Raw genomic sequence first — 17,735 nt, 5'->3', positions numbered from 1 at the left:
TAGTAGATACCTATAAGGCATTCCATGTGAACACACATTTCTTCTTAGAAATTGTCACTTAAAAAAGAATCCCTACCTTTATCCTTCCAAACTTTGAAAACTAATGAAAAAATTAAGTTTTCAATATGCAATTCTTGATGGCTTTCTATTAATATATGCAAAAACTTAAGAGATAAACCTAATGATATGATTGCATGTTAGACTCATAATTAGTCTTCATACCATGCAGCACAGGCCCACACTGTTTTTATCAACAAGAAGTCTTCTCATTAAAAATCAAAGAGATAATGTATGTTTTGATAGTAGTGAAGAAAGTTGAGTGTTAAAAGGCCAAAACATTTAACAGAAAATTCAGGAATCAATGAAATATTGTTAAGTAAACTAAAGAAAATACTTACTTACATAAAATGTGTTCATTCCTAACCCAGTGCAAGAGTCTGCATGGTGTTCAGAAAATAGAACTAGATTACTTGATTAATTTCATTTGCCTTGTGAAAATCTGCAGTGTGATTGATTCTATAATTAGAAAGAAGAAATATAAATCATTTCCATTTGTATTGTGTTGGAAAATGATTTGCTTGAAAGGGAAAACTGCTAGTCATACTTTAAGTTCAGCTGTGTGTCAATCATACCCAGAATTGAATATCCTTTTTGCATATGGTGAACAAGATACTTTTGTGTGCACAGCAAACAAACCTCCTTTTATATATGTGTGTGTGTGTGTGTGTGTTTGTGTGTGTTAATCCAGACTAATGGAAGAAAACACATTTAAAAATAGACTTTTCGTTTTAGTTTTATTGTCGTGAGTAGTATTTTTAATTTTCTTGAAAGGCACCCAAGAATAATTACTTTTGTGAACCAAAAATATACAAAACTGTACAGAATAAATACTTCATAGAAATCTAGCTATACCTTCTTATAAAATAAAGCTACATCATCCCTCTCTTGAGGCAACTTAAACCACTTACCTTTAGAAGTGCCTTTTGCTACTAATTCATGGCATCTATCAGTATACGCCAATAAAAATAAAATACATTTTTCTATTTGTTTTACACCTGTGAATTACTTGCCACAAGAATCTTATTTCTATCATGGTCATCCAAATTTACAAAGGATTAATGGTATGAAAGAAAGCAAACTTAATATATGCTCTAATCATATGTACAGTTGACTCTCAGTAGTATTTTAAAAATATACCAAGAAGAAGAATTAAACTTTGAGCACAAATGACATACCTTAGTTCACAGCAGCATTGACATTAAGATTGTCTACACAGAATGTGCAGAAAAACCAAAAAGATTTCTTATTTATTCCACCTGAACAATTACTCAATTTTATTTTTTAAATTCAGAAAGCATAAGAGTGGCATTTGTTTTATCCTCAAATGTTCAAAGTTTTGGGCCACCCATGGCCTACATAATTACAACTTTTCCATTTTTTTCTTTACTACTACTATTTATAATTTTCAAGTTCCAGTTCCTTTTGCATTTATTGCAAGAAAATTAGATATGTTTAACAATGCACATTTTTGAAGTACATACTGGTTATAAACAATGTATTCCGTACATATTATAACTACAGATACAGGCACATTTTTTAAATGATGGAATCCAATTTTTTTTACTCTATGGGGAGTAAAATTACTTTTACTCATAATTCAAGAAAATTTGCGATGCTTAAATGTTCAACCTTTTTAAATGTGCAAGAGGATTTCCGTGAAACACTTTTCAGTATATGGAGAAATATTACTATAATCCTTGAATGATTTACACGTAAGGATTTATTTTATTGGGGACAGACTAAATTGCCTGAACATAATGCCATGGCTTCTCCCAGTGATCCCTGAGTTTCTTTTTCTTCTTTTTTTCCCATAGGATTACTGCTGTGCTTAAGTTCTGATTGATGACACTCATGTAAGGCACTTATTTACAAAGTTTGGACTTAAGACAGAATCACAGCATTTCTGCAAAAGCCCTCAAACTCTCTGTCTATGTTTGTTGCTCCAGGACTTCCAAATAATCAGGTTCAGCATGTAAATTAGCTTTGAGCTCAAAATATTCATTTTTAGTCTGCTCCACTAAGACCTTCCTTGGCCGTGCGTACATTAATGTTTCCATTAATTTCAACTCTTCGTGGGCTCCAGGATAATGTACCTCCATGTCTGGCTGGAGCTGAGCAATGTTTTTCCTTAGATATTCTGTGATTCCCAATTGCTGAAGTTCTCTTTCCTTTTCTAAAATATTCCTATACAATGAACTGGCATCCTGGAAGGATAAAAATTCTGTTGACTGGTTTGTGGTTTTGTATTTCATATTTGACCCTGTAAGAGGTGAGTGGTTTTCCCGTTCCAAAAGACTTCTTTGGAGATGTTTTGCATCACTTCCTTCTTTCTCATTCTTCTCTTCTTCCTCTTCCAAATGCTTTGGACCAAAGGATGGACTTCTATAGACATGAACCATGGGGCTCACCATGTGCTGCTCGTAGAGTGAGGCAGAGGGTCTTTCAGTAGTGTGATGCGTTGTTTTATGTCCATACATGCTGTATTGAAGATGCACAGGACTGTTGTCTCTCATTTGCTCATTTACTTGTTTCTTTTTGTACCTTCTCCTGCGGTGGAGAACAAGAACCACTATCCCTGCAGCACAGAACACAATAGTTATAAACACAATCAGAAGTCCTAAAATCAGAACAGATAGTGGTACAGCATCAGTAAGAGATCTTAAAATAGTATCGGCTGTATTTGTTGTTGTTGTAGGAGTAGTGACAATAATGAAACCAGTCTGAGTTGGCAGGGATGGGTTATTTACTAAACCTGGGCAGAGAAGTTCACTATTTAGGGCTTTTAATTCCTTTTTGTCAAGATGCCCTGGAGAGGTGCAAAGGATGTCATCTGTCACTGTGTTCTTGCCTAATTTTTGTATCCATTGCTGCAATCCAACCAGGTCACAGGAGCAGTCCCAGGGGTTATCCTCAAGGTCAATCTGGGTCAGTAAATCAAGATCATCCAAGATATTACTTACAGGCAGATGAGTAAACTGGTTTGTTTTAAGATTTATCCTAGTTAGGGGAACTCCTGAAAAAATATGTGGTGGTAAAACTTGCAGGAGGTTGTTATTTAAATAGAGGACTTTAAGTTTAGGCATTGGGTTAAATGTTCCTGGTAATATTTCCTTAACTGCATTGTATTCGAGATATAAGTACTCAAGATTGTGGAGACCAAGGAACATGCCTCTGCTTAATTTGGTCAGATGGTTACCATTTAGATAGAGCTTTTGTAATCTTGTTAGATTCATAAATGATCCTTCTTCAAGAACTTCAATACGATTATTTCCCAAGTGGAGCATTTCCAAAGTGAAATATTCAACTAGATCAGACTTCATTAAAGTGTGAATAATATTTCCTGCTAGAATAAGCTTTCTAGGATTCTGTGGAGGAGGTTTCAGATCTGATAAGCTTTCAATGTTGCGTTCTTGACAGTGGATTAGAAGTCCTGATGGGGATAAGACTTTGCAGTTACAAGGAATGGGACAGTAGGGTCCTGGAAGTTGAGTGGGTGGCTTTGTAATATAAGGTATCAAACCTGGAGCTTTGGTGGGCAGTTTTAAAATGGATGTGGTCTTGGTGGATATGCGACTATCACTTATTGAAGATGTCGCTGCCAGGTGTAATGATCCTGAAGGATCCTCATGTTCTTCATAAACTGGTGGAATGGGGCAAATAGATTCCTTTTTTATTCTACTTAGTATGCTTCCCTTGAAAAGTGGAGGGCTATTACACACAACATCACCAATTATAGCCTGTGGAGGCATGTTTTCCAACCAAATTTTTAGCTGCAATAAGTCACAATTACAGGCCCATTTATTGTCCTCCAACTGGAGATCCAATATTCGGCCAATGTGTTCTAAAAATCCAACATAAGGCAATGTTTGCAACTGGTTTCCACGAAGATCTAGATGGGTTAAAGGAACAAACCGGAATATGTTTGGAGGAAAACTCTCAATGGCATTGTCATTTAATATTAACACTTTAAGTCTGCTGAGCTTGCTAAAGGCACTTGGTTCAATCACTGTAATAAAATTGTTATCTGCTTGGAGGAATTCCAGGTTTTCCAGTCCATGAAAGGTATCCTCTTTAAGAATTTCTAAAGAATTGTGATTGATATGAAGTTGTTTAAGGAGGCCAAGGCCATTAAATGCACCTGTCTCAATATCTGCAATATTGTTAAATCCAAGGTGTATTGAGATAGCATTGGTAAGCCCAGAAAAGTCATTTGTGTGAAGCATTGTCAAGCCATTATTTAATAAGCTTAGGTGAAAAGGTCGTGATGGTGGCACAATTATTTGGGATAACTTCTTGATACCTTTTTCTTCACAATTTATTAGCATTGTGCCATCTTTTTCCTCACAATTGCAAAGAGAATCACAAGACCCTCTGGCTGAGGACACTGGCGTTTGGTACTGTAAAGATATACAGGCAAGGAGAGATGCACATAAGAGATGAATCCACAGCTTCATGTTGTCATGTGATGAAATCTGATTCTGTAAAATAAAATGCAATAGCAAGGGACTTAGTGGGCAGGATCGGGGAAGAGATGAATCTGACATTTTCAAAATGATAGGCTTTCCTCCAAAAAGTAAAATACTGGCTACCATGAAAATATGAGTACCTTGATGCATCTACATTTTCTTTTTCTTTTTCCCAATACTTGGACAGGCAGGTTCTGGGTTAGTTTTCACTTACATTGTGGTCAAAATATAAAATTTAGGTAAAGGAGAATTTAAAATGCTATATAATAATTTGCATTCACATCTCATAAAAGACCTGCACTATAACAGATGAGAGAGGTGCTGGCTAAATGGACCATTGATGCTTTGATATGAAACAAAGCTGTATATTGAAAACACTGATTTTCTTTAACTCAGAATAGATGAATTTAAGACTGGAGGATTATATCATAAGACTCATTTCTTGTGATTAGCCAGAAGTATATAGAACTATAGGGGTTGTAAAAATGATAGAAATAAAGTATGTATGTGTGTGTGTGTGTGTGTGTGTATGCATGTAGTATGCATTTTATTTCTGTTTTTTAACTGTCAAGATAACAGCTAATATCTGTGTTTTTTCACCTGTTTTGGTTTCAACTCAAAATATTTATTAATGTTATTATTTATTTTAAAAACCTTGAGGAAGATGTGTCTTTCATTATGTAATAAAGTTGAGCATTATAAGAACTTTATTTAAACTATTCAGTCTAGAGTAGTTTGTATAAGCACAATAGTGTCAGATGCACATGCTTAAGAGTGCCTGTTCAAATTTCACTTAAATCATACTTCATGTTGAATTTATAGAGGCAGGATATTTCTTGCTACTTTTACATTCTGTAATGGATTAGGTTAAAACTATAAAAACTAAAGAAGAAAAAATGATCTTTAACACACATTTCAGGCTATTGTATGTAACAGAATAAACAATGCCTCATATAAACTAGCAAATGACTTCCTAATGAGGTACTGAAACAGGCTTTAGGGCACTGAATATCATCACATAATTAAGCAGTTGATCTCCTTTACTGTAAGGCTTAAAGTCACAATGTAATCTGAAACAAACTGCACTATATTGAAATACTTGATGATATCTCTAATTTGGTTAAAAAAATGACAGTTCAAGATAACAACATTGCAAATTACAAGTTCTTAAAAATTTAAGACATACACCTAAAACAGCAATTCTTAAAAAGATTCTAACTTTTAAAAGACAGTAATGGCAAGGTAAGCATCTTTAATGGTATCTAGTTTTATTTCCTTCTTTTAAACATTATACCTTGAATTTATATAAACTAAATTGAAAGATAAACATCACATCTTATGACTACTCATCTTTTTGAAATGGTAATTGCTTTCTTTTTTTTTGGTTGAAATGTGAACAGTAAGTTTCAATCTAATCAAAATTTACAATCAGATGAAACATACCAGAACCCAATCAATAATCCTGAAAGTAAACTTTCATTCCCTGAAAATACATTGCTTTATTGAAAACATATATAGTATGAAGTTTCTGAGAGACAAAAGTCAACTGAAGAAACAAGACAATATAGTGCCTATAAAGGAAAAGTTAGTAGACTTTACATTTCCATAGGGAAATAGTTTGATTTTAAACAGCTTTGGGGGCTGTGGTTATAATCAAGCATCCTGTAGTTGGAGTCTTTAACTTGTGGATTAGCTTCTACAAACACTAAAAGTACTTCTCCATAAATTACCAAGAAAGAATAAGGTTAATTTCACCAAGCATAGCATCTTGAGGAAACAGTATATAATTTTTAAGTCATAAACTCTCATTATTTTTTAAATCTTATGTACCTTTTTTGCTCTTCAATATGTGCTAGGGAATAAGTATTTGCAAAGTGGTTCCATATTGGCAGTACCTGATACAGTGTTAAAGAGGTAAAAAATCACCATTTTCATATATTCAGAAAATACATATTTTCAAGTCAGAAAATAAAAGTAGCATACAAAATATAAAGAATTGTTCAATATTCTGCTTATATTTTAAATTCAACAGTGGAATTGGGAAGTGATCTTTCCTTCACAGAGCACACATATTTAGCTTCCAGTAACAAACTAAATGTTGTAAAAGAAATAGTGGCATATTATTATATTTGTTCTTCTCTACAGCCAGCTGTTAGACTAAATGTCTGCTGCTCAGAGAAAACAGGCATCTGCTACAGTGTTAGTTGTGCCAATAAGCAAGACTGAAACTGAATATCCTTCAATGCAAAGTTTTTTTTAAAGGAAGCAATCATATAAATTTAATCACTTTACCATAATGCAAAAATAAGTATAAGAAAAGCTCGGAAACATTCATCTTACCTGTAAAGCAGAGACTCTTCCTGACGTTATCTGTAATGCACAGCTGGAAGAAGTGTTCAAAGTAATTCAGTTCCTTTATTAAAAAAGAAAACACCAACCACCACGTACTTTCTTCTCAAATAGCACTTTTTGGCAAGTCTCGTGGCTTCATAAAGTTAAAACCTCTGGTCAAAGACAGAATGCTGAGCATTTCGTTGAAAATATTTCAAAGAGAGTGCATACTAGAGCATCGTGAAGCAATTGTCCTTTTTTCCCCCAATTAAAATTCACGGCATACTTCACAGCTATGCTGACTTTTTTGCATATAGTTAACCATTTGCAAGCTGCTGAATGCAGTAAATAAACAAGATGTTTAACAGAGCTGCAATTGATCACTCTTGATTTCTTAGGCTGTAGATCCAAGCTGCAGCAATGTTCTCCTTCCTCCCTTTCTAGTCTTTCTTGTTAGCTCAGTTTGTTATTAGTCAGATTGCCAAGGGCTGGGAGGTAGGCGTAAATAAAGAGACTTCTTGGCTTTTGACTCAGCCTTTAAGCCCTTCCCCATCAGAGTGCTTTAGTCTGCCAGTGTCATATAACACAAGAGACAGCTCCACCTTGGGACTGCTCAACTCCTCCTCTTTCTGCAAATGGTCTTTTCACTCCCTTTTAATACCAAATACAGTGCAAGTGAATTTTGATGGAAAATATGTTGTTTTAAATGTTTAATAATGTATTTTGTTATTATAGCAAGCTAAATAATGCATTAGGTTAAATTCTCAACTGACAGTTCTGTAGTGTTTGCACATGTGTGCAAAAAACGGCAAGAATGCTGCCTACAGTTGTTTCATATTTTTTTTTGTTTACTGGTTTTTGTAGTTGAAATTGTGCACTAATTAACTTTTAGAATGTTAATGTGAACTGCTTTCCTGAAACACTTGTATTTTTGTATTCGCCATTTAATTTTTTGTACTTCATTATTTCTTTCCCTAGGGCTAATGATCAATGATGAAACTAGAAATGAGATTCTCCTTCAGTTATAAGATAGTATTTATTTAGAATGGCAGTATGATTTTTAAAAAATATATTTAGAAATCTTTAATCACAAAATGATTACCATTGATCAAACACTTTATCACTCTCAAAAATATAAAATTATATCTTTACAGAGAAAATGAAACAGGTTAAATAAATATGTCGAAATTACAATAACCTGATTTTTATGGTACTAACTTGGAAAGCATTTATTTCTGAAAAGGTTATATTTAAAAAATTACTTGTTTTTCAACTCTTAAAAGTTTCTGAATTGTCACTAATGAAACTCTCAACTGCCTGATTCCTTATTTCTCAAAATGGCTGCTTTTAAAATAAATCATTCTTTACCTACTTTCCATGTGTCTGAGGCTTCTCACACCCAAATGAATATACTACATGCTATCTTTTATGCATTTATGCTGTTTAGAAGCACTCCTGCCTATAGATTTTAGAGGCCTCCCATATGATATTAGGTCTCATTTCCTAAAATTATATTTAAAAAAGGGGGATTTGATGTAGCTTAATTCATCAAAATGTAAGAATATCAAGTTGGATTATTATATAATAATTCCTGTAGTTATGCACTCAGATTCATATAGTTTTGATATCCTTCAGTATGAAATATTTGTTTAAATAGATAAGAGTTTTATGGTAATTTCTAATATTCCTACTTTACATTATAGTCTCCACTAATTCAGTTCATCATTTATTTTAATGACATTTTGTGCTTTAAGATGGAAAAGAGATGATACAGAGTAGGGGAGGGGGAAAAGAGAATAAAGATAAAGAAAAAGAAAATAAAGAGAATAAGAGTGACTGAAGATAAAGAATTACTCTTTGGCACAATTTGTTGATAGCTGAACAGCAAGTTAACTTAAATCAACCTAATGATTGAGATAGATATAAACTAGAATTTTAACCAATAGAAAAACAAGGAGCTAGAATAATTTTCCTCTCAACTCTGTAGTCATAATTCTCCAAATATATTTCTTTAGTTTTTGAGGGCAAGATTACAGAAGAAATATTCTGATAGTCTGGGGCAAAAGTTGTTCAAACCTACATGTGGACAAATGGAAGTAAATTCCCTGTAGATTGAGAAGTTTCTCTCATTTCCTCCAATTTGAGAATAGGTCTGTTTTATCCATAACATACACATAGTAGAAATTTGAAGTTCTTTATCTTGAATTCCTTTCCTATATATTACATCTTCTCTTTTTAGTGCAGAAATTAGTGGTTAATTACACAATATTAAGGGAGAGAAAAATTGACTAACACTTTTAAAACAATCCTTCACTTGTTCTATAAGTTTATGGTGGAAACAAAAAGACTAGGAAGAGAATTGTTGTTAGAGGAACATTCTGTAACTTTTAACTTAATTTAAAATGGTAATGTTGATAATTACTCAGCATTACCTCAGATTTTGTTGAAGTATACCCTAGTACATTCAAACTGATTATAGATAAATACATTGTTCTCTAGGTTTTATCCACTGTAATTCTTCAGTTATTACATCAATCAATAATACAGACTTTTTCTTTTTTTTTTTTTTTGAGACAGAGTCTCGCTCTGTTGCCCAGGCTAGAGTGAGTGCCATGGCATCAGCCTAGCTCACAGCAACCTCAAACTCCTGGGCTTAAGTGATCCTACTGCCTCAGCCTTCCGAGTACCTGGGACTACAGGCATGCACCACCATGCCTGGCTAATTTTTTCTATATATATTTTTAGTTGGCCAGATAATTTCTTTATATTTTTAGTAGAGACGAGGTCTCGCTCTTGCTCAGGCTGGTCTTGAACTCCTGACCTCGAGCGATGCACCCGCCTCGGCCTCCCAGAGGGCTAGGATTACAGGCATGAGCCACCGCGCCCGGCAATACAGACTTTTTTTATCCAAAATGTTTATGGCAGGATGTGATGCTAATGATTACTGCACAACATTTATTTTAACAATATTTTTAATTTCCAATTATTGCATGGGGAAATACATTTCCAGTCTAGCTTCCCCCAAGTTTTAGTAATGAATTTATCATGTGATTGTGATAAATGATAAATTTCATTTATCTTTCCACCTAATCTATGCCCTTACTCTAGTAACTCCATATTGGAAAATGTTAAAAAGTAATGAATTATTAATCACAACCTGTAAGTATAATCACAACCTGTACGTTATGTGTTACTGTGACTTTTAACTATATCTCTACTTTGCAGAATATGCATCTTTAAGGGAAAACATGAAAGTACCTTGAAGAATACCTAGTAGTTAGAAGAAGTAAACAAATCTCTGTTGTTAGTTTTAGACCAGCAGTCTAAAATCAACTGGATGCATTGTGCATTAGGAGGACATAGTAGGAGAATGCCTTCCCTCTCTGCTTTCATAGATAGGGGGATGTCATCTTAATATCCAATGACCACAAAGACTAGCTGGAAGAATGTTTTATGAAATTTGTTAAACTAATAAAGTATATGGAACAAATAGAATAAAAAGGCCAAGATTGAGCACTGAAAAGAGGAGAGAAAAGAATAAAACAGTGCAAGGGAAGTGTTCATTCTACATAAGACCAGTTCTAACTCAGACCATCTTCCTTCTTTTCTTGTGTCACACTTAAGAGGAAAAGACAAGACACATGTCAGATTGAGTTTAATTCAAGAATCTGAAAGGCTTGCAGGGAGAGAACTCTGCACCATCTGTGGTTTAGACTGGGACAGACTGAAATACTCTGAAGGTACAAAGTATAAAACTTGGTGACCTTTTGGGGACAATATAGTGTATGGATTTTAAATATTCACTGATAGTTTCATTCTTTGAAGAAAAACTCTAAACACAATAATAATCTTAAATCAATTTCACCTTTTAAAATAAATAGTTAATACAAATCTTTGAAAAACAGGTATTATTGTGGGCTCTGTATGATTTTTACTGTCAGGAGATTACAGTGAACCTCATAATACCATTAAAATAAAATATTACAAATAGTTATAAGTAATGCCTAAACATATAGATCTGTAGAAACCCTGATGCACTAATTTTATTAACATTAATAAAGACAAATTTTATTTCTCATTTCACACTAAAAGTTTTCTTTAAATTTGTATACATCTTTTAAAAAGAAAGTTTGTTTCATTATAAAACTTAAAAAACCAAAATGAACAAGAATAATAAAATTCACTAGCAATTCCTTAGCTTAAATTCAACTCAAATGTTTATTATTTTGTTTTCTCATCCTCTCCATTATATATGCAAATAATAACTTTTATAAAATAAGAAAAATATTTAAAAATAATGGGTAAAATCTAGTTAAATATATAATTTGACTTATTTACATAAATCTCATTCATAGAAAATAATAATTGAAGACTCTTGCCTTTTATCTTTCAAAAATAATGTGATACAGTAACCTTTAAATTTGATTCTCAAATCTTGAACTTAGGGTTCTCTTTCATGTTTCACTGGAAGAGACTCAGACCCAAACACGTTACAATCATATTTTTCAGTTCCTTTAGAGTAAGAGCATAATCATTATTGATCTCTTGACTCTGATAACTGTGAACTAAGGGACCAACCTTTGGATGAGGAATAATAGAAGACTTTCTCACCTTTTGCAATATACATACATTTCTGTAGATGAGAAGGTCAATTGCACATGGCTTCTCTCAGTGAAAAGTCTATGTTTCTTATAGGAAATGTATAAGATAGATATAATATTTTGTCAAGTCACACATGAATAGGTGTTGAGGAAACCTGCTGTTTGCATTATACCTTCACTAAAATGTTTAATTTGTTATTTAAATCTTAAGTTCCTTTTATGCTTAATTTGATCTGACAGCAAAGGTATAAAATGGATAAAGGAATTGCTTTATCCTAAGAGAAGTTTTATAATAAAACTTCCTGTTGCTGATTTGAGTTCTATTGACACAAAGAAATTCTCTGATACCTTTGTTTAATTTGGCAAAACATAAAACAAAACAAAACAAAACAAAACCTTTCTGGAAGCTTGGACTATGAACAGTTTGTCTTCATATACAATATGTTAGAGATTTCATACAAACCCCTACTTTTAAATGGATGACTAAGCAAACTTAAAAAAAACAGACAACTAAAAACAGGCCAAAATTGTTGAGAAATGTTTTCATGATGAGTAATGAGCAATGTGCAAGAGAAAACAGTGCACTGGAATAATGTTAGACTGTGAGCTATTTTGATTGTAGGGAGACACTCTGTGAGGAAGGCCTTGTAGCTACCTTGTAATTTTTTTCTCCATAGTACACCAGACAGTGTTGCACATGCAAAATAGTCAAATAAGTTGTTTTGTGTATGCTCTCACTATAATTTTAGGACACTTACTTCCTTGTTCTTCAGGAATATATTTAGATAGATTTTTTTTCACCCATATGACAAAATATGTTGCAGATCCAGATAAAAAATTAAAAATAAATAAATTTATCCTATCTTTTCAAATGTTGTTTAATAAATACCCTAACACATCTGTGCAACTAAATTACATTATATTCAGATAGTTAACAATCATGGTAGGCAAATACCACTGAATTAAATATGGGTAATAGAATCTGTGTGATGGACCACCTGCCAGAGATTTTAAATTCCTGAATGACTTCTATTGCCAATAATAACTCATACATCATTGTCTCTGCTTGTTACCCATTGCTGTGTCACTAAGGGATACATTCTTATTTTAATAGTTACAATCTTAAACACTTGTGATATTCAACCATTTTTACAAAAAAGTCAATTGCATTTAGTTCAACTTATATCATTATAATAAAGCTGTAAAATCATGATTGAAAATATAATGCGTAGATACATATGTTTTTACTATTCTTTGAGATCATCTACCTGAAGATGATCTCCACATAACAGAGTGAAAGTAATAACTTTTAAATTTTATATGCACAAATAATGCTCAAGAAAATGCTATCCAAAGCACTAATTGTTCATTCAACATATTTAATATGAATGCTTCCAGACATCAAAAGAAAAATCCAAAATATCCAAAATAATAATATAAATGATGCCAATAACAACCTCAAGTTGAGTGTTGACATATAAACTTAAGTACCAATCTTTACATTTGTTCCAATAGAAATAGAATACTTTATTACAACTGTATCTATGTTCTGTAAAGAAAGAATTAATTGGCCAGGTATGCGTTTGTTGAGAAATAGAAGTGTACAGTTCAACAGATAAGTCAGTACATATTTTATTTACACTTTTTGGCATGATAACAATGGAATTAATGTAAAAAATTACTGAACTATTACTGTCATCACTGTGTATTAATATTCACCTAGTGAATAAATCATTAATGACAGATTTCACTGAATAAGGTTGACTTTTTTTTAACAGAAATCTTGCTTAAAAACTTTAAAACAACATAAGATATCACACATTTTGGTATATATCATTTTTAAAAGTGTTATGTAACTTAGAGAAAAAACTTTTGAGTTATAAATAATTCACTCCAATACCAGGAGAGATTCATTCAGAATCGATCTATATTTAACACACAAAAATGCATTTTACAGCATCCCTATACACCTACATGAAAAATGTGTAAAAATACGGATATTTTTGTTAGTGTAAATATCTTTTTTATTATTTACTGTACACATGTTATGTATAGTAATCTCTAATATCTCTTCTAGAACAATTGAATTCTTTTTAGAATATACTTCAAAAATTTGTATATCACATATAATATTACTGTATATATTGTGTGTTTAAGAAAATAAGATCAGTTTTAGCTATAATTGTCATGTTTCCATATGCTGAAATAGGACACAGGATATTAAGATATGTAATAAATAATAATAAAATACTAATACTAGAAAAATTCTAATAAAAACATAAATTCTAATAAAATGGCCATATTAAGTGATACTTGTTTAAATGGACAGTTACTGTTTGCTTGTTTTTTGGGGAGGGGAGGAGGGAGAAGTGACCTAGTAACAGTCTGTTGGAGGAAATAGCAAATAAAATTTACATATATTATATCAGATTATCCTGGACAATGAAAAATAAAATTCTGTCTTCATAAAACACACATTTGTACTAAGAAGGATTTTAAATTCCTTCATGCACAAAGAGTAAGTTTTAAGTCACTTGACCACAGAAAAACAAATACTCCTTAAATATTTTCTTTTTCTTTAGCTAATAATAATGATCAGAGAGGCATTCCTAATAAGTAGTTCATTTTTATCTATAGCTCCAAACTACTAAAATTTAGAAATTCTACAGCTTTAAACAATCGTTTGGCAGCAAAATTATTTTTAAAACATGGCTTGTCTATCTTAAGAAATTATCAATTCAAAATAGAACTTACCTGCTCTTCCTTTCTTTACATAGAGAAACGTCTTCCACAAAATATAATTAATCTTTGATATTAGTAGAAATTATTTTTAATAACCCTCGATTGGTGGGAGAATGAAAATAAGGACTTTCAATCTAAAACTAACCTGGAATATTTGTATAATATTAATAAGAGTTAAGAGAATCATTCCTATCACCTTTCTTGGTTTAAAGCATTTTCACTCATTTGGCGCCCTCTAGTGGATTTTTAAAAAATTCTTACCAACTGAAAAATAGGCTTGGATAGCATGCTAACACTTGAAGTTTTACTCTGTATGTGTAGACCATATATGTATAGTTCTATTGCTGGGCCATAATTATTATTCTGTTGTGTTCAAAGTATGTTTTAGGGAAAAAAGAAACAACCAAGTATGAGCATAATTAGAAGCAAAGTATTACAGAATAAATCTATAGGAATCACTGACAACCTCTATGGTCTATTATTCAGCATGGTCTTTCAAAGGATTATAAAGCTTCATCTTAAAAAAGAGAGAGAGAGAACATGCTGAAGCTATTATTTAGACTCAAACTATCTTATATTTTTAATTTTTTTTGATTCTTTGCTTTGGATGTTTAATTAAGAACAATAATAATAAGGTTTACATTAAACTGTGAGCACTCCATATGTTTATAACCACTGTAACTACTATATACATAGCAACAATTTTATCCTTAGAACAAATCTATGAGACAGCTACTATTACAATGGGAAAATTGGATAATAAAGAGGTAAGGTAATATTAACATATCCAATGCCACAGAAATAGTAAGTCTAGATTTTCACTTCTTGTTCACTTTATTCTAGCTTCAGAATTTGTTCATTCAGCAGATGACACTGCTACTCAGAACAATCTTTTCATCATACTACGTTATACTAGTCATCTGTACTTCTCATCCTATCTCTGTAGATGAGAATCAAGCTGCCATAAAGACTGACAGTAAGAGGAAGTCAGTTTATGTAAAATTCCACTCTGCTTACTTTATGTATGTGACATAGTTTGGATGTTTTTCCCATTCAGATCTCATGTTGAAATTCAATCTCCAGAGTTGGAGTTAGGGCTGAATGGGAGATGTTTGGGTCGTGGGGGTGGGACCCTGATGAGTGACTTGGTGCTCTCCCTGTGATTGTGAGTGAGTTCTTGTTCTATCAGTTCACACAAGAGCTGACTATTTAAAGAGTGTAGCACCTCCTGCACCTTGCTCCTTCTCTCACCATGTAACACACTTCCTCCCTTTCGCCTTCCACCCTGATTTGAAGCTCCCTTAAGACCTCACTAGAAGCAGATGCAGGTGCCATGCTTTTTGTACAGTCTGCAGAACCATAAGTCAAATAAACCTCTTTTCTTTATAAGCTACCCAGTATTTCTTTATAGCAACACAAAATGGACAATACTCTATGTCTGAGGAAAGAGCCTCTTGTGCATTATATAAGCGAGAATCCTTAAACATAGGCTTCATGTTACATGTTCTGCATCTCAAGAACTCTTGTAGTCCTCTTTCTAGGGTAGAAGTACAGATATTTTATAAAATTTTCCAAGTAGATGCATACTCTTCCCTATATAATATATATGATTCCTTCCATCCCTGCCATCTTCATCCCAGCCCATAGTTGGTATAGATATATTTCAGTAATTGATGGGGTGGGCATGCACTAATTACTGGGAATTGGGTTATCTGAAGAACAGACAGGGACAGGAGTGAGATATGAGAGCCTGTGTCCACCAACCGTGACAGTGGGCTGTGGTGTTACTGTCCCTTCCTGATCACTCAGTTCTTCCTTCTCATACAAACACAACAACTTCAAATTTCTTACCATCCTTCCAAGGATTTAATTTTGCTGTCTTTTGTTAAATTCTTAAGACATTAAATTCTATGTTTTTCTTGATAGCTCAGGGATATCATTATGGGTGTTAGTTATTTTACTGTGCCCTAATGTGGTGGTTAAGTTACATGAATTCCCCCCTGCTATTAATAATTTTGCTGTTATTCTTTCACTAAATGAGCTGAAACTATAGTACATCCTCTCCCATGCTATCAATTTCTATTGTTACTTCTCTCAGAAAACCCATTTATATCATTTCTCTTTAAAACGAACATATAAGTTTGTTAAATATATGTACAATTTGAGAAAATAAGCTCTTAAAAATATGACAAACATAATCATTAGTTTATTAAAATTGTGAATTTAGTTAGAATTACATAGAGGTCTTTAAATAAATTGAATTTCTCACTTTTGCTCCACTTCTAGATAGGTAAACTTGTTTTGTAGCTGAGAAACTTGTGCTGATTTATGGATAATATAAAAATTAATTATTATGACAACACTATAAATTCAGAATGCTCACATTAACTTTTATAAATGCACAAATACCTGTATATAGACAATTTTTGGAACTCTGATAATATCAACATTCATAAAAGCACTGAGCTATACAAGAAAGGCTTTTAGAGATTATCTCACACTATTTACATAAATAAATTAAAATTCAGGAAGAGTGAGCAATAAATCATTCATAATTTTCTCACAACTTAGTAACAGAGATAGGGTTAACATGAGCCTTTGATTTTAGGGTTCTTTTTTGTGTTATATCAAACAAAAATATAAAGAACTTTTTGGAAACTATAAAATAAGCAAAAATGCCATTTTTTAAACTTACATAAGTGTTTCATTCTTTTTGTTGTTGAGTATGTTTATTTATAATCAGGTAAATTCTGTTAGTTTCTCATTTTTGGGATTGTTAAATTGGCAGTATTGTCACAACTTTACCATGAATTTATTTACATATGACCCCAGAAGGTTCATAGCTAATATCCACAGCATTTCTTGCTGGTTGTTATATACTGCCTGGTATTGGTAGTTTCCTACGTATTGATTGTTAACAAATGTGAATCCGAAAGAGCCAATCCTTTAAGGTGGATCCTGAGTGGCTAACTGTGCCTAAAATTAAAAAAAAAAAAAAGTCAAGCAGCCATTTGCCAACTAGAGGTCACACATGTACTTTGAGTTCTCGGAAACCCCCCATCTTTTTAACTTTGGGACTTTCAGAAGTCACCTGAACCATCCAATCATTGCTCCGCTGCCTCCACCAATCAAGGCTCAGTTGTGTTGACCAATCAGAACTCAGCTGCATCAACCCATCAGAAGTAAGCAAGTTTCAATTCTTCATTTGCATAAATGGACCTGATTGGGAACCTAGGCAGGAACTTTTGCTGTAAAACCCAACTCCTTCTTTTGTTCTTTGTAACATACCTTGTTGCTTGTTTTGTAAACTGTTCCCTGGAATAGTGTCATTCCTCCAAATTCCTCATTCAGAGAACTTTTGTTCACATGGTGTATATAAATAGTATAAGAATGACTATGGGCCAGGCGTGCTGGCTCAGGCCTGTAATCCTAGCACTCTGGGAGGCCGAGGCGGGCAGATTGTTTGAACTCAGGGGTTCAAGACCAGCCTGAGCAAGAGCGAGACCCTGTCTCTACTAAAAATAGAAAGAAATTA

General features: G+C 32.9%; 1 protein-coding gene across 1 annotated transcript; it reads right to left on the bottom strand.

Moving 5' to 3' along the window:
• Positions 1 to 777: 777 nt before the first annotated feature.
• SLITRK6 (SLIT and NTRK like family member 6) lies at positions 778 to 7,367 on the bottom strand. Its single transcript, XM_045567661.1, has 2 exons — positions 6,867 to 7,367; positions 778 to 4,538 (listed from the first exon to the last, which is right to left on the bottom strand). Exon 2 carries the CDS (start codon positions 4,512 to 4,514, stop codon positions 1,989 to 1,991), a length of 2,526 nt encoding a protein of 841 aa, XP_045423617.1. The 5' UTR covers positions 4,515 to 4,538; positions 6,867 to 7,367; the 3' UTR covers positions 778 to 1,988.
• Between the last annotated feature and the right edge of the window lie 10,368 nt (positions 7,368 to 17,735).

Source organism: Lemur catta, chromosome 13, assembly GCF_020740605.2.
Source record: "Lemur catta isolate mLemCat1 chromosome 13, mLemCat1.pri, whole genome shotgun sequence".
Classification (NCBI taxonomy): Eukaryota; Metazoa; Chordata; class Mammalia; order Primates; family Lemuridae; genus Lemur; species Lemur catta.
The sequence above is the reverse complement of the archived record's forward strand: the minus strand, read 5'-3'. Positions and strand labels throughout refer to the sequence as shown.